At 45.0% G+C, this 23,933-nt stretch overlaps 1 protein-coding gene and 1 non-coding gene across 7 annotated transcripts in view; both read left to right on the plus strand.

Moving 5' to 3' along the window:
- The window catches only part of LOC144106417 (N-acetyltaurine hydrolase), an 891,210-nt gene that overhangs the window by 572,376 nt on the left and 294,901 nt on the right, over nt 1–23,933 (plus strand). For 5 of the 6 annotated variants that reach the window (XM_077639226.1, XM_077639227.1, XM_077639222.1 and 2 more), the window contains one exon: nt 13,116–13,339. The exons of the other annotated variant lie outside the window; for it this stretch is intronic. In XM_077639226.1, coding sequence (XP_077495352.1) covers nt 13,116–13,339 — 224 coding nt within the window. The remainder of the gene's footprint in view (nt 1–13,115; nt 13,340–23,933) is intronic. 6 annotated transcript variants of the gene reach the window in all.
- On the plus strand, nt 21,671–21,744 carry TRNAS-AGA (transfer RNA serine (anticodon AGA)). Its single transcript has one exon. It is a non-coding gene; the product is annotated as a tRNA-Ser (tRNA).

The following is a 23,933-nucleotide window of genomic DNA, read 5'->3' on the forward strand; positions in this document are numbered from 1 at the left end:
GCGCGTGGCATCCGAGCCACGTGGAAGCAGCTCGTCTTCCCGGCGCCTTATCGGAGGGCGGGTATGCTGTTGTGCCCGGACAACCAGCCCGGTTTCCACATTTACAAGTTGCACAAATTCTCCTGCGAACGCCCTTGGACAGGCCCCTTGGACTAGCCCGGTGCTGCGCCGCAAGGCTGCAGCGCCCTAACACTCCCTGGACAAGCTATGATGCTGCGCCGCTAGGCAGCGGCGCCTTATGGAGAAGCATCGCCGAGCAACATGTCCGAACGTGTTGCAACATTGCTATACGAATTGGAAAAGCAGCGCAATCATAGACGAGACACAAGAGAAGCACAAAACACCAGCGCTGGTGTTTTGTGCTCCTCTTGTGTCTCGTCTTTGATTGCGCTGTTTTTCCAATTCGTAAAACATGTACCAAACAGCCCGTATTTGCCCTCTTCTGGAGCAACAGTGCTAGACAGCCAGGCGCCGGTTCCCTTTCCCCCTGGGAGTCACCGCGCGCGGCAAACTTGAAGCGGGTGGCCAGCGCGGTCGCTGGTTGGACCTCTCGGACGGCTGTCAGGTGCTCGCTTTTTATTGGTGCGTTTGTGTGACGACCGTTTCTCGGGGCTATATAAACCCCAACGCTGCCGCCTGTGGAGGACTCCGATCTTCCGAGCTCGTGCTGAGTGTTCCGCTCCCGAGTGGAGTGTGAAGTGTGACGCGTTAGAGCCTCGCCGGACGTCACCGTGCGAGAACAGTCGCGTTTGCTGCTAGCTCTCGGCCCCTGTGACGATCTCGTCCTGTATAATGCTCTGTACATAATGTATAAAATCCCTTTCGTTGTTCTCATCGATGCCTGACTCGGAGTCTTCGCTACCGACTGAGAGCTGGCAACGCTGTGTCACAAAACGGGTGGCGAGCGTTACGGGACCGCCTCAAAGTCACAACAAACACCCGAACCGCTCTAAGGAACAGATAATGGAAGGAGCAAAAGAAGGAGAGGTGCCGTATTGGCGGGTAAGGCAGGCTTTCTTGTGGAATACCCTACAACTGACCGCTCTCACACCCTCAATCAGGTGATAGAGATTGGCGCAGAATATAACCAACCCCTACGTAGCCTTCATTGAATACAAGAAAGCATTTGACTTACTGGAAACCTCTGCAGGTATGCAGGTATTGCGGAATCGTGGTGTGGATGTGTCTTGTGTGAAGATTCAGGAATATATTAGCATAGTCTTCCATGAGGTATACAATTAAATTCAAATAAGGAACGGTCTTAGGCAGGGAGACACGATCTCGCCAATGCTGTTAACCGCCTGTTTACAGGAGATGTTCCGAGGCCTTGATTGAGAGCAGTTGGAGATAATAGCAAATGACGAATACCTCAGTACTTTACGATCCGGTAATGACATTGCCTTGCTGGGTCACTCAGAAGATGAACTGCAAAGCAAGATTAAGGAGTTAGCACAACAGAACGGTGGCTCCGAACATTCTGTTGGGGATGGGGCTCCAATCCCACCGCAGCCACCAGTTGTTGGATATGGTGCTCCAACCCCATCGCAGGCCACCAGTGTTGGGGATGGTGCTTTAACGCCACCTGTGCCACTAGAGTTGGAGACGGAGGGACCCTCGAGTAGGCTGACTCGTTCATCCCCGCAGGTCCCGTCTCCGAATGACGTTGTCGGATTCCTTTAAAGGGGGAAGCTGTACAGTAGGGTTTATTTACTTTTACACAAGCATGAGAGTTAAAAGTGTGGACCTCTCCGAATGCAAGATGATTTTCACTGCACTCACTGTCGAGTTTTATATCGTTCTTCGTACATAAGTTCGCCAGGTTAAGACGCCATCGCTGGGGTGGGAGTGGCCTGCAACTTTAATTCACGCGCACAAACACCCCACCGCACATAGGCACAGGCCCTGTCACATGTCGAGCCTAGGAGAGAGGAGGATGCCGTCGGGTTCATGTCGACTACGGGAGGCGATGTTATCTGGCCAGTGGAAGGTTCGCCCGCACTGCTGACACCTGTTCTTCATTAGATGACAGCCGACGCGCCAGGCTCGATCGCAAGGTCGGGTAGAGAAGCGGCAAGGGTTCGTTTGTCCTTTGAGATGCTTTCGAAGATTGCGGACGGTAACGGCTAGCCCTCCGCTGTTTTCGGAACGCCATCTTCCACAGGGAACAAGGCCCCTTTTCCCCCCTAACATAGTCACGATAATTGGGGAAGATAACTGCCGCTCCTTCTCTGCAGCGTCGTCTTTCAGGCCTCCGCTCTCTCGGGTCCCGTAATGCAACCGGGCGACGCTTGCTGATTGTAACCAGCTGGCACCTGGGTCCACTCCGTGTGGTCCTTGGCGGCAAGCGTGGAACCGATCACCATCGCGTCGCTCGGAGCCAACCCGAAAAAGAATAAGTGTTGGCTGCCAGCAGGCGAGACCTGCTGTCGCCGTTGCTAATCCAGACGGGCTATCGCCGTTCGTAACAATTCACATGCAGGAAATTTTTATTTATTTAGTAATACTGTGAGCCTTCAGGCTCGTACAGGAGTGGGTAAAGTCACACGTACGTATAGATAGCACAATAAGAAGCAAAAACACAAAAAACAAAAACAGTGGAACAGGCGGTAACAATCACTGTCAAGTAACCTCATTTTCTTGGATGAAAAAACGTTCAACTTTTTGGTAAAAGACATCATCATTTCCAGTTTGGAAAATATCAATCGGCTAAGCATTCCACGTTACGATTGCCTTCGGAAAAAATGAGTATTTGAATGTCTTACAGTGCGCCAAGTATTCGGTCGTTCCAGCGCCACGCGGCCTCTTCCTCAAGCGGCGAGCAGGTGATCGCTCTGCGCGGCGCGTGCAATCGCAGTGGTTTGGAGCCTAAGATACGCGCCAAAAATGAGCATATTCTGTTATTCTACAATCTGCAAACATTCGAAATAGGAAACATGTTGTTTCTGCCAACACGTAAAGAGTTAAAAAAGCAGTGATTAAGTTCATTCTGCAAGTTGGTAACGAGATTCAGCCCAATGACCCGTCTGTTAATCAGCGACGTACTATGTTGACCCGACGATACCGTGTCGTCAATGCATTCCTATTCGAAGTTTTGTTCATGCTACCAACGTAGCCTATTACAGCTGCACGAAAGCAGTGCAGTGCTTAAACTCTTCGCTGATGTGGAGTATGTTGGTTATATTTTAAGGGGGACGTTTGCAGCAAACAAATTTTTCATCACGTTTCAGTCCATTCTGGTCTAGATTAAACACGGCTTTCTGGCCACGACGTGATTGCTAAAGAGCGATATGAATGCCAAGACCTTCACAATTGCACTTTCATTCCTCGGATATAATGCGTAAAGGGGATGAATACTTGCAAACGCTTCGTGGCAACTGTCATCTGCTCACTCGAGCACAGCGTTTTCCCCCGCTGGTCAAAAACACATTTTGAGCGCTAATTTCGACTGCATACTATACAGCTCCAATGACCCGCTGGCTACGGCCTCAAACAACAGCAATATTGCCTCTTCTATTACCGCGTATGTGACCAACGTACGCAGTAAAGCTCCGCCCACATCCAGGAGCACCAAACAGATTTTTTCCGTGAGAAAATGAAGACCACTGGTAAAACTTTTCTGTTTAACTTAACAAGTTGCCAATCTTGAGTCGAAATTATAGGCTCAAGGATTTTGATCTTTCTGGCTTGTTTGATGCCGCCCAAGATTAAAAAGTTGATTTTGATCTCTGCTATAATTGGTAAGTGCCGTTATATTACGCCGCGGACCGTGGCCAGTGTTACCAACTGTTGATTTTCTTTTCAACTGTGTCCTTATAAGAGCAGCGCGCAATCAATAGGCATAGTATTTATTCGGGTAAGGGCCGCACTCGTGTAGACGCCAAATATACCGACAAGCTGTCTGGTTCATTAAAGTAGTTTCTTTCTGCTTTCGGGAGAGTGTCGAAACAACAAGAAAGTGAATGCGCCAAAAATTAGAGTTCAAAGTGTTTGTCGCACTTTACTATGCTGAGCTCCCAAGTTTTTGCGGCACTTCCGAACCAGCTTTTCCATGCTCATATCGATAAGTTTATTTCGAGCCTGTAATGCAGCCAAACTTAAGCATAGAATCTTACTAATAACCAAGAATCATTTACTGCTGCTTATCTAGACGCTAAAAATCACACACAAGGTGTCAAAACGTTAAGAAGCCGCTTTGCTTCTATAGAGACGCACGCAATGGAATCGGCGCCATCACCGCCTCGTCCGCCATATCGTACTGCCGCCGCGCCACCTATAGCAAGGCGGAAATTTGGGCGAGTTGGTAAGTATTCATTTTCGCTCTCAGCGCAACACGAACGGGACACAAGACGAAGGACTAGCACAAACGGGCGCTGCCCAGGCGTCTTTCCAGTGCAAAAAGTGCCAATGTGTTCCGGATTACAAGAACACGTGCATCCTGTTCCGACATAACAATAAATTAACACGCGAGGTAATCGAGGCTTTTTATATTCACCACAACGGCACAAAATGTATCAGCAGCCCTTTCATAACGTTATACGAGAGGGAATTGAGCTATCTGACCTCCCACGTGCCTTCCAGATAACTTTTGTTGATTGATAAGTAGTTCACTGTTTGTATTTATACGCTTTTCGTTCTTCAATAAAAAATCCATGTTGATAGAGCAGCGCCTGTTTGTGCTAGTCCTTCGACTTGTGTCCCGTTTGTGTTGCGCTGAGAGCGAAAATGAGCGCCACCTATAGGAGCTGGAATGACCGAATGTCCTAATGCATTTAGTATGGCTACCTCGGATGTAATGACGGCGATTTTTACAAGTAATCCTCCATAACTATATTTAATCCGTTATTATAAAGGTTGAAAAGGAATTTCATTGCAGCCGTTTTACGACGGCAAGACAAGGTCGGAATTTGGGCACTGATGCGCATGGTTGTTACGCTTTCATGACGAGAGTATTTGGAATATGCAAGCCGTTGTGATCTATACTGTATTTTTTCTAACTTTCCTATCAGGTACGGTTGATAAGGTTCCCAGATTATGTTCGCATATTCAAGAAAAATATTTCAGACTGATGATTTGTAGGCAGTTAGTTTTACGTGCAATGGAGCCATTGATAGTCGGTGACGAAGAAAACCGAGTTGTTTACATGGTTTACGCAAAAAGCGTACTGGCGCTATAAGACGGAGACAACACACGCACGATAGGACTGGCGTCAGTCCTGTCTTGTGTGTGTGTTGTATAATAGAGAGAGACGGGCTAGTTGGTGAGGATTCGTAGAATGCATATTTAAACCACGCCTTTTAGCACCAGTCCGTCTTTTAGCGCCAGTACGCTTTTTGCGTAAACCATGTCATGCTACAACCAATTAGCTGAAATGATCGAAAGTGTTGCTGCGAGTTGTATAAACGCGCTGCTGCATATATTCTCAGTGTGTGCGTCCCATTTCAGGTCTTAGGTTATTGTGATCTCCAGGTACTTTGCTTTGTCTACGCGTGTGGTTGAAAGATAACTTGTAGTTTAAGAACAGAGGAATTTTTTTCTTGCTATGTTCACACATGTCGTCTTCGAAATGTTAATTTGCATATCGCATGTTGCACACCCGTCAGATATGTTTTGTAAAGTTGATTGTAGTTTCAGCTGATCACTATAGAGCTATTCACAGCTGTATAAGTTACAAATCATTAGGAAAAAGACTTATTGTCATGCGAGGCTCTGCACAGAAATGAATGTCCTTCAGATATACAATAAACAGTAGAGGGCCTAGAACGGAGCCCTGTGGGACAACCGAGAGCACTTCCAGGCAATCCGAGTTGACACTGTTTGTTGTGACGGACTTCTTACGGTTGAAGAGGTAAGCTTCTATCCATGGTACTACTTTAAAATCTATGCCTATTGAATTCAGCTTCAGAATCAATTATTTATGATGAGCACGGTCGAATGTCGTTAGGACTCTGGAATACGCTGACTCGAGAAATCATTGAAGCTGCTGAAATCGCCCGGCAAAATGACGCATGTATAAGTAGTCCCTCCATATCTTTGTCAAAGAAAGAATTAGAATTTCTATCTGCAAGGAAGTAATGCTGCTGTATCTGTTTGGTATTTTTTGTGTGCGTGGACAAGTGTGTATCACTCCTATGTGTTCTTTTTGTTGCTTAGAGCCTGATGTATTTATTACCACGTTCCGAGCAATAAATCTTTAGTTGAAAGTCAGCGCTTGTCTTTGTGTATCATCCTGTGGTCCTTGTCTTTTCGCGCTGTTCTTCTTGAACGGTCGAATGTTTTGGCAAAGTCTATAAGGATTACATCAGCCTGTAGTCGAGAATCAATTACTGAGGCCAGCTCATGTTTTATTTCAAGCAGTTGAGTAACAGTGGACAGTTTTTTACGAAAGCCGTGTTGCCTGTTGTAGAGTAGATTATTTTCTTTCAAGTATGTTATGATAGCCTTATGAATTATGGGCTCCATAATCCTGCTGCAGGAACTACTTGACGATATTGGTAGGTACTTATTTACTAGCAGTTTGTTGCCACCCTTGTAAATAGGTATCACCTTCGAATGGAGCCAGTCTTTATGTACGGTACCTGTTTTGAGCGACTCAGTGAATATTGCACACATGAAAGGTACAATCTGTTCAGCGTAGCGCCTAATGATTACGTTTGAAATGCCGTCAGGACCAGGGGATTTTTTCGTATTGATTTACAAGACCACGTTTAGGACGCCTGTTTGTGTTATCACTAGCTCGGGGGGCAAGTGGGGGGGTGCAGGGGCTACATACACCGTAGTTGCACGTGTAAAAACGGATTGGAAGCACGAGTTGAAGCAGTTCGCAATCGCTCGCTGATCTTCAATGATACGGCCGTCAGTTTGTATTTTCGAGATAGGACCATCATATTTCCATAAATGCCGCCAAAGCTTCTGCAGTTGCGTAGTTTCAAAATATCACAGAGTGCTGGCTAAAAAACGTTTTCTTGCACCTTTAATTTTCTTTCTGAGAACATGTGAAAGTGCACATATTTCCGCCGGTGATTTCTTACTTCTACGCATTCTCTGAAGTCTTCACTTTAGGTGAATTATTTTACGGGTAACCGATGGATTTCTACGCTGAACTGTTTTCGACTTGCTGGGAATAAACGTTTCAGGAGTGCAAACTGCTGGGCTAGTTGGTTCATATTGCATATTGCCAGGCCAGTAGAAGTGCCAACAAGAAAGTTGGAAGTCATGCCTTACTTCCACAAGACTTCACATGGTCATAAGTAGCTCAGAAGTTTGGTGTCACTATGGCATTTTCTGCTCCTTGCAAACTGTCCGGTTTGTGCGCCCAAACCTTTGCAGACATGCGCAGAACTGGTGTTTGCAACACGAAACACCAGACTATGTTCACGACATGCGCAGTGGGCGTGGTGTATTCAATCCCATTGTCATGCGGGAAAATCTACATAGGCCAAACTGGAGCATGCTTGAATGAGCGCCTGAGGCAACATCGCACAACTTTGGGCACAGGCACTGGCAGCAATCTAGCCTTACATGTAAAGGACTGCAAATGTTCTCCTAGTTATCACGTTGCCAGCATTATCGGGCGGGGGAAATCTAAACGTGAGCGTGAGCTATTGGAGGCATTCATGATCAGAAAGAATAAGCAGAAATGCGTCAGTGAGCCGTCTGTTATTATCACTGAAAAGGAGTACAAGTTTTTATCGTTATAGTAGGCATGACATCATGTGGTGCGCGAAGTGTATTGTCTGTAGGGTGGGTGCGCAGGCAGTTTTTTATCGTTATAGTAGGCATGTCATCATGTGGTGCGCGAAGTGTATTGTCTGTAGGGTGGGTGCGCAGGCAGGAAATTCTTTTAAAATGAGCAATTCTTCATCGCAATAAATCAGTTGTAAGTCCAGCGTTGTGGTGTGTGCCTCCTTTGTTCTTGTCTTGCGTCTATTTTCGCTGGTTCCTTTTCTATGGAATAAACGTTTGTTCGCAATATTTTATTATATCCTCGAACTTTAGCCATAAAGCATTGATTGTCGAATGGCCTTCCGCAATATAAATATTCAACATTAATTTCATGTAGTCGATGATACTTAACATCGTCAGCGCGACAATAATCCTTCTTTAGGATACGTGTCTACGGACTGTGCCCTCTTGTATGCTGCAGTTCTATCCAAGAAAATGTTAATGCAAGTAATTAATGGTCAGATATACCTTCTTTGATGTTAAGTTCGGGGTTACCGTGGCAGATACAAAAACAAGATCGAGTACTGAGCTGGTCTCACCCTGAATGCGTGTCGGCAGTGTAACAAGCTGTAGCAAGGAAAAACTGAATATTAAGTTCAGAAGTTCGCAATTAGTCACTCCCCTGTTTCCAGGAGTTAGGGTAGTACAGTCAATTGCCGGCAAGTTGAAATCCCAAGTTAATATAAGTTTACTGCGTTCTCTCATTTTGTAATTTAAATAGTCGTGCAGTTTCAAGAGATATTCGTCGGATGCATTCGGGTGCCTGTAAATTCCGCCGACTAGTACTGTAGTGTCGCCTACTGTAATCGTGCACCAAACACTTTCATGGCAGTCTATGCCTTCCTCTTTCATGAAGGGAAGGTCTTGCTTAATGGCAATAGCTACACCACTACCGCGGCTGCCCCTATGAGACCGAAGGAGCGTGTAAGCCGCCGGGACGATTTCACAGTCATATATTAAAGAATGTAACCATGCTTCCGTTGTTACTAGTATATCTGGGCTATAAATCATAATTATTTCTTCTAACTTGTTAAACTTATTTACAATGCACCTATATCATTAAAACTCAGCATTATTAATGGTTTCTTCGATTGCAAATGTCATTCAGGGGACCATTTGTACTCTTCGCAAATGCATTCTTCATTTGCCTCACTGGTACCCTTTTATTCTCGCTGAGAGCCCATACGTACACGGCATGGTTTATTTTGAGCTTGCCGAACACTAAACTTACTTCATCCCCATTATCGCGATTTATTTTGTAAGATTGCCATACTTTTAGCGCGTTTCGCGAACAGGAACCGAGAAATCTTCAGATATTAAAATTCCACTGTTCCTCAACTTATGGCAACCTTGAAAGACCTTCATCTTCTCAGTGAAATCAAAAAAGCGCAAGATGACAGGACGGTGTCTGCTAGCAGCTTTCCTGCCAACATGTTGAATGCGTTCAATCGATCTCACCTCAGCTTCTAGCTTGCTCCTAAAGACGTCGTTTTCTACTTTTTCTAGAAGCCCCGAGTGGTGCTCTCGTTTTTTATCTTCTGCCACTCCAAAGATCGCAGTATTGTTCCTACGCATTCTGTTTTCCAGGACGTCCACATTTCTAGTGATCTGTGATACTCCCTTTTATATAATTTCAGCTGATTCTTCACATTTCTGCACTTTTTTATGACACAGCTTTAAAAGGGGCTCGATACACCTTCCGAAGAGAGCACATCAACTTGCTCAATGACTGCTTTTTGTTGTCATTAAAATCTGAGCCAAACAATTCACTTTTACACGCAGCGTAGAACCCACAATCACGCGCGAAACTTGGCGAGCCCTTCCCGGCGACTTTTTCATGCTCGCATCCTCCTTCGTTGCTCGCACCTGCGTAGACAAGTTGAGAGGTGGCTATTGGTTAGACTCTTTGAGACGTCCGGCAGCTACAATGGCCGCGGCCAATAAGCATTCAGGGAAGGAAGCTCCGCTCCCGGACGTGGGGCTGGGAGAGGAACGCCGACATTCCAGTGTGTAAAAAGTGATGGGGAAGGGCGCGAAGACGCTGAAATTCAAATTTTTACTAAAAGTGGTGAAGGGGAAACTAGGCATAGGTAAAAACCAGATGTATGCGTTAAGAGACAAGGAGGGAAATGTCGTTAGCAATATCGATAAGAGTTCCACGCAAATCTATACAGTAGCCAATGCAATCAGAACGTTAATGATGGAGACAGTAGCGCACATCAATGTGTCATCCTGCCAGTATCGAAAGAGGAAATAAAGAAAGCCTTAGGAGCAATGCAAAGGGGAAAAGCAGCTGCTGAGGATCAGGTAACAGCAGATATCTTGAAAGAGAGGGGAGAGAGAGAGGGAGAAAGACAAGTGGTAAGGCAGGGAGGGTAACTAGGCAGCGCCCGGTATGCTACCCTACACGTGGAATGGGGAACGGAGGAAAAGATTCTGATAGAAAAACTAGCAACCCTTTATACGCAATGCCTTATGACCTAGACCGTACAAGAAGCTTGGAAGAACGCAAAAATATTCTTAATTCATAAGAAAGGAGAGGCCGTTCAGACCAATCAGCTTACAGTCTGTTGCTTACAAGGTATTGACTAAGGTAATTGCTAAAAGAGTCAGGGCAACCTCAGAGTTTAATCAACCAAATGATCAGGCAGGCTTTGATAAAGGATATTCCACAATAGATCATATTCACACTATTAATCAGGTGATAGGGAAATGTGCAGAATATAATCAACCCCTATATATGGCCTTCATTGATTATGAGAAAGCATTCGACTCAGTGGAAACCTCAGCAGTCATAGAGGCATTGCAGAATCAGGGTGTAGACGAGGCTTATGTCAAAATACTGGATGATATACGCAGGAATGGTACAGCTACCTTAGTCCTCCATAACGTCCGCAATAAAATTCCAATAAGGGAAGGCGTCAGTCAAGAGGACAAGATTTCGTCAATGCTATTCACCGCCTTTTTACAGGAGGTATTCCGAGGCCTGAATTGGGAACAGTTGGGGATAAGAGTTAATAGAGAATATCTGAATAATCTGCGATTCGCGGATGATATAGCCTTGCTGAGTAAATCATGAGATGAACTGCAATTCAAGATCAATCAGTTAGACAAAGTAGTACGGTGGCTCTAAAAATTAACACACAGAAAACCAAAGTAATGTTCAACAGTCTAGCAAGGGAATAGCAATTCACAATTGGCAATGCGGTGCTGGAAGAGGTAAAGGAATATGCCTACTTACAGCAGGTAGTGACAGCTGATCTGGATCATGAGGGGGAAATAACTAGAAGAATAAGAATAGGGTTGAGCGCATGTGGCAGGTTTTCTCAGTTCATTAATAGCAGTTTACCAATATCCCTCAAGAGAAAAGTGTACAACAGATGTATCTTGCAGGTGCTCACCTGCGGGGCAGAAACACGGAGGCTGACGAAAAGGCTTCAGCTTAAGTTGAGGACAACGCAGCAAGCTATGGAAAGAAAAATGACAGGTGTAACGTTAAGAGACCGAAAGCGGGCCTAGTGGGTGATGTAACAAACGCGGGTTAATTACATCCTAGTCGAAATAAAGAGGAAGAAATGGACTTGGCCAGGGCATGTACTGCGAAGGCAAGATAACCGCTGGTCCTTAAGGGTAACGGAGTGGATTCCAAGAGGGGGCAAGCGTAGCAGGGGGCGGCAGAAGGTTAAGTGGGCGGATGAGATCAGGAAGTTTGGAGACACAAGGTGGGCGCAGCTGGCAAAGGACAGGGTTAATTGGAGAGACATAGGAGGGGTCTTTGCCCTGCAGTGGGTGTAGTAAGGCTTGTGGTGGTGGTGATGGTGATGCAGCGGATTCTGCCATGTGTTGCACGGGGCGGCACCTGCTGAAACTGACCTGTACTCCATCGCCGCTTGGGATGGCGTTCCGATGCAAGTCCCCGTGACTCTTAACGAATCGTACACCTCATCAACATCAACGGCACTGCCTCCGCCCTACTTAAATGCCTGGATTTTTAAGCGGCGTGCTCTAAAATTCTACACATACCGCAACTTTAATAGAGCCCCATTCAGAGCCAGTTTAACGTTGCAAGCGCGGTTTTAATTTCAGAGAGCCTGATCTGAAAGTCTTCAAGACCAGTTTGTAAAACAGTTTGAGTAGTCTTGATATCCCAGACAGGGCTCAAAAGCTGATACAGTTTCTGCTCATCAGGCCCAGGGTTCTCTTCCACGTCGCCGCTGAGTTCCAACAGCATACAGAGCACTCGCGAGACTCATAGCAACAACAGAGAATACACTGGGGGCTCAGCAGCACCAGAAACAGGCAGAATTGCTTCTAAGGCAATTAGTGAATGACCATTTGTCGCTAACCTCAACAAAAAAGAGCACGGAGTTCGGCATTGTGCGTCTTACGGTGCCGCCAAGCCCACTGAAGAACTCCGTTGTCTGTCCAACGCTTTTAGGCTGCTCCTACAAAGTCCCGGATGTTGCCGCCGCACCGAACGATGCATCCAAATGAGATAATGACGATAAACCATCCACGTGTTTTTCAACCATAGGCACCGACTAAAGTGATGCAACTGGATGAAAACGGGAAAGTTGGCATCACATCATTGACGTCACTGAAGATAACCTGGAGGCACTTGGAAGTAGCCATAGCCTGTTCCGCTGCATCTCAGTAGCACCTGAACGAAGAAGAGTACGGCGTACAACACTGTGCGTCTTACTGTGCCACGAAGCCGTTAAAGTATTGCCCAAGAGTCTCGGAAGAGAACAGCAGTTCACGAGCGGTAGCGAGGTGCTGCAAGAGGTAAGGAAATACGCCTACTTAATGCAGGTAGTGACCGCCGATCCGGGTGATGTCAGGGAAATAACTAGATGAATAAGACCGGGGTGGAGCCCATAGGGCAGGTTCTCTCAGATCACGGATGGCGGTTTACCAGTATCCCTCAAGAGAAAAGTACACAGCAGCTGTATCTTACCGATACTCAGTTAGGACGCAGAAACGTGGAGGCGAACGAACAGGATTCAATTTCAGTTAAGGGCAACGCAGGGAGCTTAGGAAAGAAAGGTGATAGGTGTAACGTAGATTCGCCGGAAGCGGGGAATGGGTGAGGGAACAAACGTGGGTTAATGACATCCTAGTCGAAATGAAAGGAAGAAGTGGGCTTGGGCAGGGCATGTAATGCAAAGGCAAAATAACCTCTGGTCCTTACAGCTAGCGGAGTGGAATCGAAGAGAATGAAAGCGCAGCTGGGCGTGGCAGAATGTTAGGTGGGTGGATGAAGTTGAAACATTCGGGCATACGGCGGCCGCAGCTGGCAAAGGACAGGGTTAATTGGAGGAACATAGGAAATGCCTTTGCTCTGCAGTGGGCGCAGCCAGACTGATAATGATGATGATGCCGCATCATTGCAGGGACCTTCGTGGATGACGCTGGCGCCCTGCTCGAGTTCGCCGGGCAGTACGGCTGCTACTGTGAGCACGACCTGTTCGGCATCGAAGTGTCCCACTACCAGCCGGCGCCGCATGTCAGCATGCCCAGCGATGCACAGCGCCTGGCCCAGCTCAAGAGGCTGGTGGACCAAGGCTTCGGCGACCGCATCGTCATCAGCCAGGACATACATACTCGCCACCGCCTGGTCAGTTCTTTTCTTACCTGCCTGGTCCTCAATGCAAGTTTCCAAGAGCAGTCCTATATGTGCGCGCTCTAGTGGGGGCGCCACTATATATGATAGTGACGCCTCAGTTGGCTGTATGTAAGGCAGTTGCTGCAGATTGCGTCACCCTACATGGAAGGTGACGGCGTTGGGTAAGGCTGATGTGCGTCGTGGGCACGATCGAGAGCAAACCGAACGACAGAGGCAGGCCTGCCTCAGAAATGGCGCAGCAACATCAGGCCGTAGAGGCATGTCCAGAGAGAGAGCGAGAGAAAGAGAAAACTTTCTCATTAACGTTTTTTGCGTTTTCCTCTCTGTCATCTTTCTAACACCTATCCCCCATCCCCAGTGTAGGGTAGCAAACCGGAGTCTCACATCTGGTTAACCTCCCTGCGTTTCCTTTTCAATCTCTCTCTCTTTCTTATTAACGCAAAAGCATTATATGTCTTTTTAGCACAAAAGACGGCATCCGTCGCGGTCTATGGCACGAAATCATCAGTGACGTCACCATTCTCTCGATCGACATCAGAAGTGGACCAAAAGATAGTGACGGGCTACAGCAAAGAGGAAAGAATAAAATTTCTTCATAAGGTGTGGGGCATAGTACCAAGGGCCTTCAGATTGTGTGGCGAGGACGCAAACCATAGGCCGTAAAAGGGCCTTACATTAAAGGTGAAGCTAGTGCATGCGTTTCGTTACGAGCGTATACTAATGAATAGGGGTGGCATTAGAAAGGAAGAAATTTTGATTCAACCTCGCAAGAGAGCTCACGATGCGGCATTGGCTTCGCATTTAAAGCACGTAAGCAGTCTGAAGTGCTCCCGTAATTTTTACAACTCATGGCCTAACAGCAAATGTGTCTGTGCGTAATCGGCCTGACTTGAGCCCCATGACGTGAGATGGGGCAACAGAGAAGCTTGTGGTTCCGGGGGTTGAGCGATCAGCTCTTCCGTATACGTGAGAAATGCTTGGAGGTAGGCGGGTATTGGGTAGGAAATAAGGTGACTGATTCCACTACGTGTTTGAGGCTCTCCCGCAGACCTGGCAGTGCGCGCGGTCCTGATATTTGTAAAAGTAATGGTTCAACATCTCGCATGGCTAGTATGGCATTTGACCTTGGCGAATGTAAGTGGCAGCGCGTCGTGAGAGCGTGTGAAGGAGATGGGAACTGGCAGCGGTCCGTGCGAATAGCTCGAGTAATGTGTCCTCGCAACATGCGGTGTTGGCACTTTCTGGTCTTGGGTTACGTCGTGTCTGGCCAGGGTTGCTCAGTGGCTGCATTTGGAGATCAGGGGCCCTGGTGGCCTTGACTATTTCGCACAAAGACCTCCAGTTTGGTGTACTGGGGGCCCCTCAGATGCTCGCGTATGCTGACAGTAAAGGCATGTAGGCCAGCCACCCTGCCTGTCGGCCGGGATAGTGACCATCCCTGTGATATGATCATGGCTTCGCTATTGCTTACACGTCTTTAGCAGTGGGTGTGCGGTGGAGTATCGCATGATCTGACGCAGCGGTTGTAACGTTCAGTGTGCCAAGTGTCGGCACAGTACGTGTCTTACAAGGGTTTGCTCATGTATTCAGCACTAGCTTGTTGGCGCTCTTGACTCACTGATGTCCGTATTCTTTGGGATAGGTTGCATCATAAAACGAGTTGCGGTATTCCAGGTAGGCGTACTTCACGTGATTTTGGGGAGGCGTTGTGTGAGAAACCAAGGTTTTTTTTCATTCATTCATTTATTTCCTCAGAGGTCTCAATCGAGACATTACATGAGGGAGTGGGTGGTAATGCAAACAAAGGAAATAAATTATGATGAGATGATTTCGTTGAGCCACTTGAATGCTTGTGGTTTGATAATAGGGGTAACTTCGGTGGGCAGGTCATTCCAGTCTCGTGCTGTACGTAGGAAAAAATGATTGCTGAAAGGTCACGGTATGAGCTTTTTGGGACACACTGCATTTTGATGGCGAAGGCGGGAGATGCGATGGGCTCTTTTTATTTAGGGGTTATCAAAAGGCAAGGAATGGAAGAATTTTTTAAAAATGTTAAGACGAGCTTTTCTACGGCGCTCAGCTAGGGGGGGGGGGGCAGTTTTATTTAAGCTTTTAGAGCGGAGATGCTGGCATTGTAGGAATAATTACACAGTTGAAGCGCGTCGCGCGATTCTGAACAGACTCGAGGGCGTTAGTACGATTATTGTAGTGCGGGTCAAAAATGGCATTAGCATACTCCAGCTTCGTTCGCAGAAATGTTTAAAACGCAAGCTGTTTAATAGAAGGTGAAGCGAGCGAGAGGTTACGACGTAAATAGCCTAACGCACGATTAGCAGAGTTTACTATGTGGTTAACATGACAAGTCCAGGTTAGGTCGCGGGAGATATGCACACCGTGATATTTGAAAGTTTCAGATGTTGCAATCTGCATGTTATTGATAGTATAATTGGGCTCAACGTAATTACGACGACGGTGAATAGACATCAACACGGCTTTAGAAACATTTAACGACATCAGCCAAGATTTACACCAGTCCTGTATGTGAGTAAGGTGAGTTTGTAACACCAAATGGTCGGGAGAGTTAGTAATTGCTCTGTAAATGACACAATCAACGGCGGAGAGTCGGATATTAGAAGAAATATTACAAGGTATGTCATTGATATATATTAAGAATAGGAGCAGCCCAAGTACGGTACTTTGCGGTACGCCTGACATCACCGGTTGTTACAGACGAGGAGTGTGAGTTGGCATATACGAATTGCTGGCGGCTAATTAAAAACCCTCGAATCCAGTTTAGAACGCATGAATGAAGATTAAGACGTGATAACTTTAAGAGGAGACGACCATGGGGGACATTATCGAACGCTTTTTCGAAGTCTAAAAGTAATGCGTCAGTCGGGATGGTGCTATCTAGATTTAAATGTTAGTCGTGCAGGAAAAGAGCAAGCTGAGTGTCACAGGAATGATTTTTGCGAAAACCATGCTGACTTGGGTGAAAAAAATTGACGGATGTTAGGAAGTTAGCAATATACGAGTGTAATATATGTTCCATTATTTTACAAGAGACGCTTTTTATGGAAAAAGGGCGGTAGTTACTCGTTGATGATCGGCTTCCTTTCTTGAACACTGGGATAACCTTTCCCACCTGCCAGTCACGTGGAAGTGACGTGGTGGTGATTGATTCCTGGAATATAAGTGATAAGAAAAAACTACACCTATGTTTAGTATTTTTCAGCACTTTCGAGTTGATACCGTGCACACCGGTCGATGACGAGTTTTTCAGTGATTCAATTATTTTGACAATACCGATGGGATAAAATGTGATGTTTTGCATGAGAGGATGCGTAAAGTATGGCGGATCAGGAAAACAGAAAAGTGGTTCATTTGTAAAACCGAACTAAATGCTCATTTAGACAATCTGCAACCTCAGTGCTAGGAATCGGAGTTTCAGAACTATTATTAAGTGCGATCTCATTACGTTGATAAGGGCTGATAGCTTTCCAAAATCGCTGTGGATTAGTCTACAGCATGGATGGTAGAGTAGTGGAAAAAAAAACTTCTTTTTAGTTTGCGCGGTAAGTCTGTCATAATCTTTCTCGTTTGCGTAATGCTTCTGTAATGTGCAAGGAAAGTTATACCCCTGCCACACGGAAAATTTAATGTCATTCCCATCGAATCAGTTTGGGGAACTCATTCGCATTCGATCTCAAACCGAATGTGTACTCTGGACACCAGATACGCAACAGAAACAAGCAACGAAAAAAAAAATAGCATGCGCACTGCCAAAGTTTAGAAATTGCATTTAATTAGTTCTGGTAAAAAAATATTAATTTTGGTGCGAACCTCTTGACACTGGAAGCTGTCGTGGATAGCTGTTACTCTCGGTCCCAGCAGCAGCCAACGGCAGCGGCCGACCGTGAAGCAGGGCCTTTGCCGCGACCGTCGATCATTTTGGGTTGCGTGTTTCTTCCTGGTAGGCGTTCCATGTTCGTTTAGCTCGCAGGTACTTAAAGATGTAACCGAGCACTTCACCTTTTCGAAGTCGTTTCCACGCTCTGCGCGCCGCCGCGTCAGCCATTTTGTTTGTTTACATTTATTGGATTTGTGGTTGAGTTTGTACTTGGCTTGGCTTTTTATGGCTTAAGTACTGGAGACTTGTCGGAAATAATACTTTAAGCTTATATTATTGTACAGAAATGTTCTCACCCGCTTTAGAAACACCACATAACAATTTCAAACATCTTTTATGGGCGCTGATGTTTTCAATTGTACCATTTTTTTTTCACTGATCGTCACTGCCATCATTTTCGAATGACATTATTTTTTACCGTGTTGCACCGAAGGAGACCAAATGACATTCGATGCATCGAATGACATTCGGTTAGATTGACATTAAATTTGCCGTGTGGCAGGGGTATTAGTTGCTTTGGCCGATCGAAACAGGCGTTTTTTCTTCTTATTTAGTCACATTAGGGTTACATTAAACCATGGTGACGTTATTCTTTCAGTTATTGTAATGGTGGGAATGTACACACGTATAAGTCGATACATCTCTGTTTTGAAACGTAACCAGTTAGACTCGAGAGAATTTTGTGAAAAGTTAGCTGCGAACGTTTCGAAGTATTCTGACAATTCACAATTCATGCTGACGTAGTCCCCTTTATTATATATAGTTAGTTTTTTTTTCTCGATTTTTTTGTTCATTTAGTTCGTTGCAATGAAAACAAGTATGAATCGTCAGATGGTCGCTCAAACCTTGTAACATAGTGATAGGAGTAAAGTTATCAGGATGCGTAGTTAATACGAGATCTAAAACGTTAGACGAGTGGTAACGCGTGTGGGATCAGTGACGAGCTGCGTTCAGCCAAATGTTATACATGTGTTGAGGAAATCGCTAGTCAGGCTACATTTAGACAATAAAGCGGCAGGATCAAGCCAATCTATGGTAGGAAAATTAAAATCACCAAACAGAAGAACAGGACTGTTTGGAAATCTTTTTGTTAAAGTATTCAGGGAGTCATGGAATAAAGGGGTGAAAGAACTTTCAGCACTAGGGGGCCTATAGCAAATACCAATGAGGGTGGTCGCGTGGGTAGCATCGCATCGAAGCCGAATCATTTCCATTTGTGATGAAAGGTTGATAAGCGAGCAGTGCAGATCCCGTTTAGTGGCTATTAGTACACCCCACCGCGGACATCATCGGGTCTATCCTTTCGGAATATGTCGAAATCTGAGAGGAACGGAAGAATCTCGGTATCGTGAACGGATGTGTTGAGCCATGTTGCAGTTAGTAGCAAGACATCGCATGAAGATGAACGTATTAGGCTGCACAAGGAATCACGCTTGGGAATAACGCTCCGAATGTTAGCAAGCAGGAATGATAAATGGGGATGGTTTGGTGAACGCGGTCTACATTTTGGTTTTAATAGTGGTTACGGGCATTCCTCAATGGCCTGGTTGGAAGTGTGGTCGAAATAGTATGACTGGTTGGAAGTGTGGTCGAAATAGTATGATTTTTCACTTGTGACAAGCTTTTCATGTCGTAACTTGTAACTAAGTTTTCGGGCCTTTCCAAACTCATTGAGGTGTTTCTGGGCAAGGCACGTGCTTGGAGCGAGATCTTGAGCGACGGCGTATCTGTACCTTTGAATTTCCGAGCGGAATGCAGCACTTGCTTTTTGTCTTTATAGTGAACAAACCTCAATTATAGGCCTGCGTTTGCCAGTTTGGAAAGGCCCAATACGATGCGCACGCTGAATTTCGCGGGGTTGTGTCTGGATATCTAAATACTGATTGCAATGTGATATGATGGCGTTCTCAGAATCAAGCCATGTTTCTTTACCATTATCTTTGATGCCATAGAACACAAGATTGCTTCTTCTAGACTGGATTCCTGCATCGTTTAACCGGGCAGACAGTGCACTGATCTGTGCGGTATTTTGAGCGCTTATCTGATGCAGTTTTCCTAATTCATTCGTCATGTCATTAATACCACTACAAGCTGTCTCAATTTGATTTAGTTGCGCCTTAATTCCGCCAAATGTTTTATCATGATCGACCAGTTTCATTTCAATTGACTTTGGTCTCTCTAGCATTACCGTCTGCCCAGTTTGCAGCTCTTTCAAAGCACTAGGAATCTCTTCGTTAGGACCGGGATTTGATTCAATGTCACCGGCTAGCATGAGAAGCTTTAACAGCATATGCGCAGAGTCACACAAAATACAGCAAAAACGCCGTGGGCCCGGCTGCACCAAGAGCGCATGGTGGCTACTTGGCTTAGTGTAAAGGGAATAAGGGTTCATTACCTGAACCAAGAAGAAGCGGGGAAAGTAAGCACAGACCATCGCTGGCTTGCTGCCGAGCCCACTGAAGGGCGCACCGCTCCGCGCTGGCTTATCAACAGAATTACGCGCATGCGCAGAATGTACAATGATGATTCCGGTGTTCAGATGGCTCAGAGAAAGCTATGATGCTTGAAGATACGGTCGGTGGTGTTGCGCAAGCTGCGCGAGACGAGGTGCGCTGTCGCCGAATAGCTGATTTGAAGGCCGGAAAAGCTCCACCACCGGACGCCCGGAAAGCAGTAGTGTAGCACCAGGACCTGACTCGAAAGTGCATGCTTAGCACGGGACACAGTGGCTGGAGGGATCCGACAGCATCAAGCCCCAAAGTCCGACGAACTGCACCAAGAAGAAGCGGGGAAAGTAAGCACAGGCCATCGCTGTCCGTGCTGCCGAGACCACTCAGGACGGTCCTGCCTTGCTGTCAAGTGATGCGATGATGGGCCTCTCGGCGGATGATCTCTTCTGTCCCAGTGTGCTATGGAGCGTAGCGTCAGCCAGGACAAACGTTAAGAGCGCACTCTGCAGGGATGTCTAGTTTTGTCCTTTGTTATTTGAGCACCGGCGTTTCTATCCTACTAGCTTGCGTTTCAGTAATCTGCGGTAAAACACAATGCTTGGAAACTTGGTGCATAGCTTGTTGTATTCCGTGACTACAGTGCGACGACCGGGACGTAGTAGAAAATCCGCAGAGACACAACACAGCGCTGTCTCAGAACTGAAATCTCTATTAGCTTACCAGCCGGAATAGTCAAGTCAAGTTTATTTCAGCTTTTGTCTTACAAAAACTGTGGGTGACGAAAAAAAGCGGTTCGCAATGACCGCTTGACAAGCTTCGTCACCCGTAGAAGTTGGCAGCATTAGCAGACATAGTTACACACGAGAGCCATTATACATTGTTAGACATTGTTAGAGAAAGAAGAAAAGAAGAAGAGAAATGACAGGTAAAAACATTCAACAGAGTAACAAAATACAACTTAGTCAATGAACAGTTCCCTAAGTTCAGAAGAAGTCATTTTTGTTAAATTGCTATAGAGAGGGGTGTTCAGACATTTCGGAAGAATATATTTTAACATCGCACAACCGTAGTTTTTTCTGCATCTGGGTATTGCAAACATTCCATGGTCTCTAGTTGCATAGGGTGTGGCATATGGTACAAGAGGAACAATGCGGCTCAAAAAAGGGCCATTCCGTGCCGTGATTTGTTTATAAAAACAGGCAAACCTGCAATCAAATAGCTTGTTAACCGGAAATATTTTATATCTTTTTCTTATGAGGCGAGACGGGGAGTCAAAGGAGGCATTTGTAATGATCCGTAGCATTTTTTTCTCGTGTAAAAAGTTTTTGTATATTTGACACGGTATTATTTCCCCATACCAAGTAACAATAAGCTATATATGAGAAGAAAAAAGCGTAATAAAGGTCGAGCTTCGTTTTCACGGGCAAAATATGTTTATAACGAGCGATGATACTTATGAATTTAGACAGGGTGATGCATATCTTGCTAATGTGGGTATTCTATGACATTGTGGGAGTAAAATCTTTCCCAAGGGAGGTGAATCCCTCGACGTATTCTAGTTCTGTGCCGCTGAAAAGGATTGGTGGAGAATTCGCGACTACCTTGCCCTTGAATGAAATATTATTGCGTTTGTTTTCTCTCGATTTACTGATAATGAATTCAATGAAGACCATTCCCTCAACCTATCCAGTGCTGTGTTCGCGGTGTCTGTCAGTTGTTTCATATCTGAGGAGGAGCAGAATAAGCAGTGTCGTCAGAATAAATAATATACTTTATCTCTGCTTTTGTTGATTATGTCGTTATATATATATATATATATATATATATATATATATATATATATATATATATATATATATATATATATATATATATATATATATATATATATATATATATATATATATATATATATATATTATACCCACATAAATACCCACGAAAGCAGCAGATTGGACAGCCGTTGCCGTAGCTCAGTTGGTAAGAGCACCGGACGAGATATTCGGAGGTCGTGGGTTCGGATCCCACCGGCGCCATGGTTGTTTTTTCTGCTGCTTTATATAAGTAATTTTCTTTAAAAAAAACTAATTGATTGGCACTAGATATTAATAAAAAAAAAGAAACATTCCCCTATGCACCTTGATTTCGGTGACTGTTGGCTTCCTTAATATGTTTGTCAAACGAGCCCCTCACTTGATTTGCCTTGTCTGCTAATAGCTTAACGGGGGTCTCGGTTCTGGCAGTCTTGATGCCATAGGTAGCATAATAGGGCTCTCGCACAGTTTCCGCCCTCGCCGTTAGATGACGTTCTACGTCACACTTGCGGTATTACAGGACGTGCTGCGTCCACCGCTATGGACGAGGGTGGCGCTGGTGAACACTCTCAAGGTTCGCTTAAACGCAAAACATAAATACCCACGAAAGCAGCAGATTGGACAGCCGTCGCCGTAGCTCAGTTGGTAAGAGCATCGGACGCGATATTCGGAGGTCGTGGGTTCGGATCCCACCGGCGGCATGGTTGTTTTTTCAGCTGCTTTATATAAGTAATTTTCTTAAAAAAAACTAATTGATTGGCACTAGATATTAATAAAAAAAAGAAACATTCCCCTATGCGCCTTGATTTCGGTGACTGTTGGCTTCCTTAATATGTTTGTCAAACGAGCCCCTCACTTCATTAGCCTTGTCTGCTAATAGCTTAACGGGGGTCTCGGTTCTGGCAGTCTTGATGCCATAGGTAGCATAAGAGGGCTCTCGCACAGTTTCCGCCCTCGCCGTTGGATGACGCTCTACGTCACACTTGCGGTATTACAGGACGTGCTACGTCCACCGCTATGGACGAGGGTGGCGCTGGTGAACACTCTCAAGGTTCGCTTACACGCAAAACATTTATTAAAAACATAAATACCCACGAAAGCAGCAGATTGGACAGCCGTCGCCGTAGCTCAGTTGGTAAGAGCACCGGGCGCGATATTCGGAGGTCGTGGGTTCGGATCCCACCAGCGGCATGGTTGTTTTTTCTGCTGCTTTATATAAGTAGTTTCCTTTAAAAACTAATTGATTGGCACTAGATATTAATAAAAAAAGAAACATTCCCCTATGCACCTTGATTTCGGTGACTGTTGGCTTCCTTAATATGTTTGTCAAACGAGCCCCTACTTCATTTGCCTTGTCTGCTAATAGCTTAACGAGGGTCTCGGTTCTGGCAGTCTTGATGCCATAGGTAGCATAAGAGGGCTCTCGCACAGTTTCCGCCCTCGCCGTTAGATGACGTTCTACGTCACACTTGCGGTATTACAGGACGTGCTACGTCCACCGCTATGGACGAGGGTGGCGCTGGTGAACACTCTCAAGGTTCGCTTACACGCAAAACATAAATACCCACGAAAGCAGCAGATTGGACAGCCGTCACCGTAGCTCAGTAGGTAAGAGCACCGGACGCGATATTCGGAGGTCGTGGGTTCGGATCCCACCGGAGGCATGGTTGTTTTTTCTGCTGCTATATATAAGTAATGTTCTTTAAAAAAACTAATTTATTGGCACTAGATATTAATAAAAAAAAAGAAACATTCCGCTATGCACCTTGATTTCGGTGACTTTTGGCTTCCTTAATATGTTTGTCAAACGAGCCCCTCACTTCATTTGCCTTGTCTGCTAATATATATATATATATATATATATATATATATATCTATATATATATATATATATATATATATATATATATATATATATATATATATATATATATATATATATATATATATATATATATATATATATATATATATATATATATATATATATATATATATATATATATATATATATATATATATATTTATATATATATATATATAATTATTATAATAGAATAATAATTATAATAATAATTATTATCACAGACTAATAATTAATAATAATAATAATAATAATAATAATAATTCCAGACTATCAAGAATAATTATCCCAGACTCAGAGAACGGGCGGCAGCATGCATAACAAGCATTGCTTCCGACGTGTTTTCCTTTTTTCACTTGCATTGTTCCCGTTTTTTTCACTTGCATTGTCCCACATTTACTGCTATTTTCTTTCCCCTTTTTATTATTATTCTAATCTTGTATTGTCGCGATTGTATTATATTGTCACCCATTTGCTGTTATCCCCCCTAAACTTTTTTGCTTTCATGTCGGTCTTCGCTTCATACATTGATGAATTGTTTACTCTG

This window comes from Amblyomma americanum, chromosome 10, assembly GCF_052857255.1.
Source record: "Amblyomma americanum isolate KBUSLIRL-KWMA chromosome 10, ASM5285725v1, whole genome shotgun sequence".
Taxonomy (NCBI): Eukaryota; Metazoa; Arthropoda; class Arachnida; order Ixodida; family Ixodidae; genus Amblyomma; species Amblyomma americanum.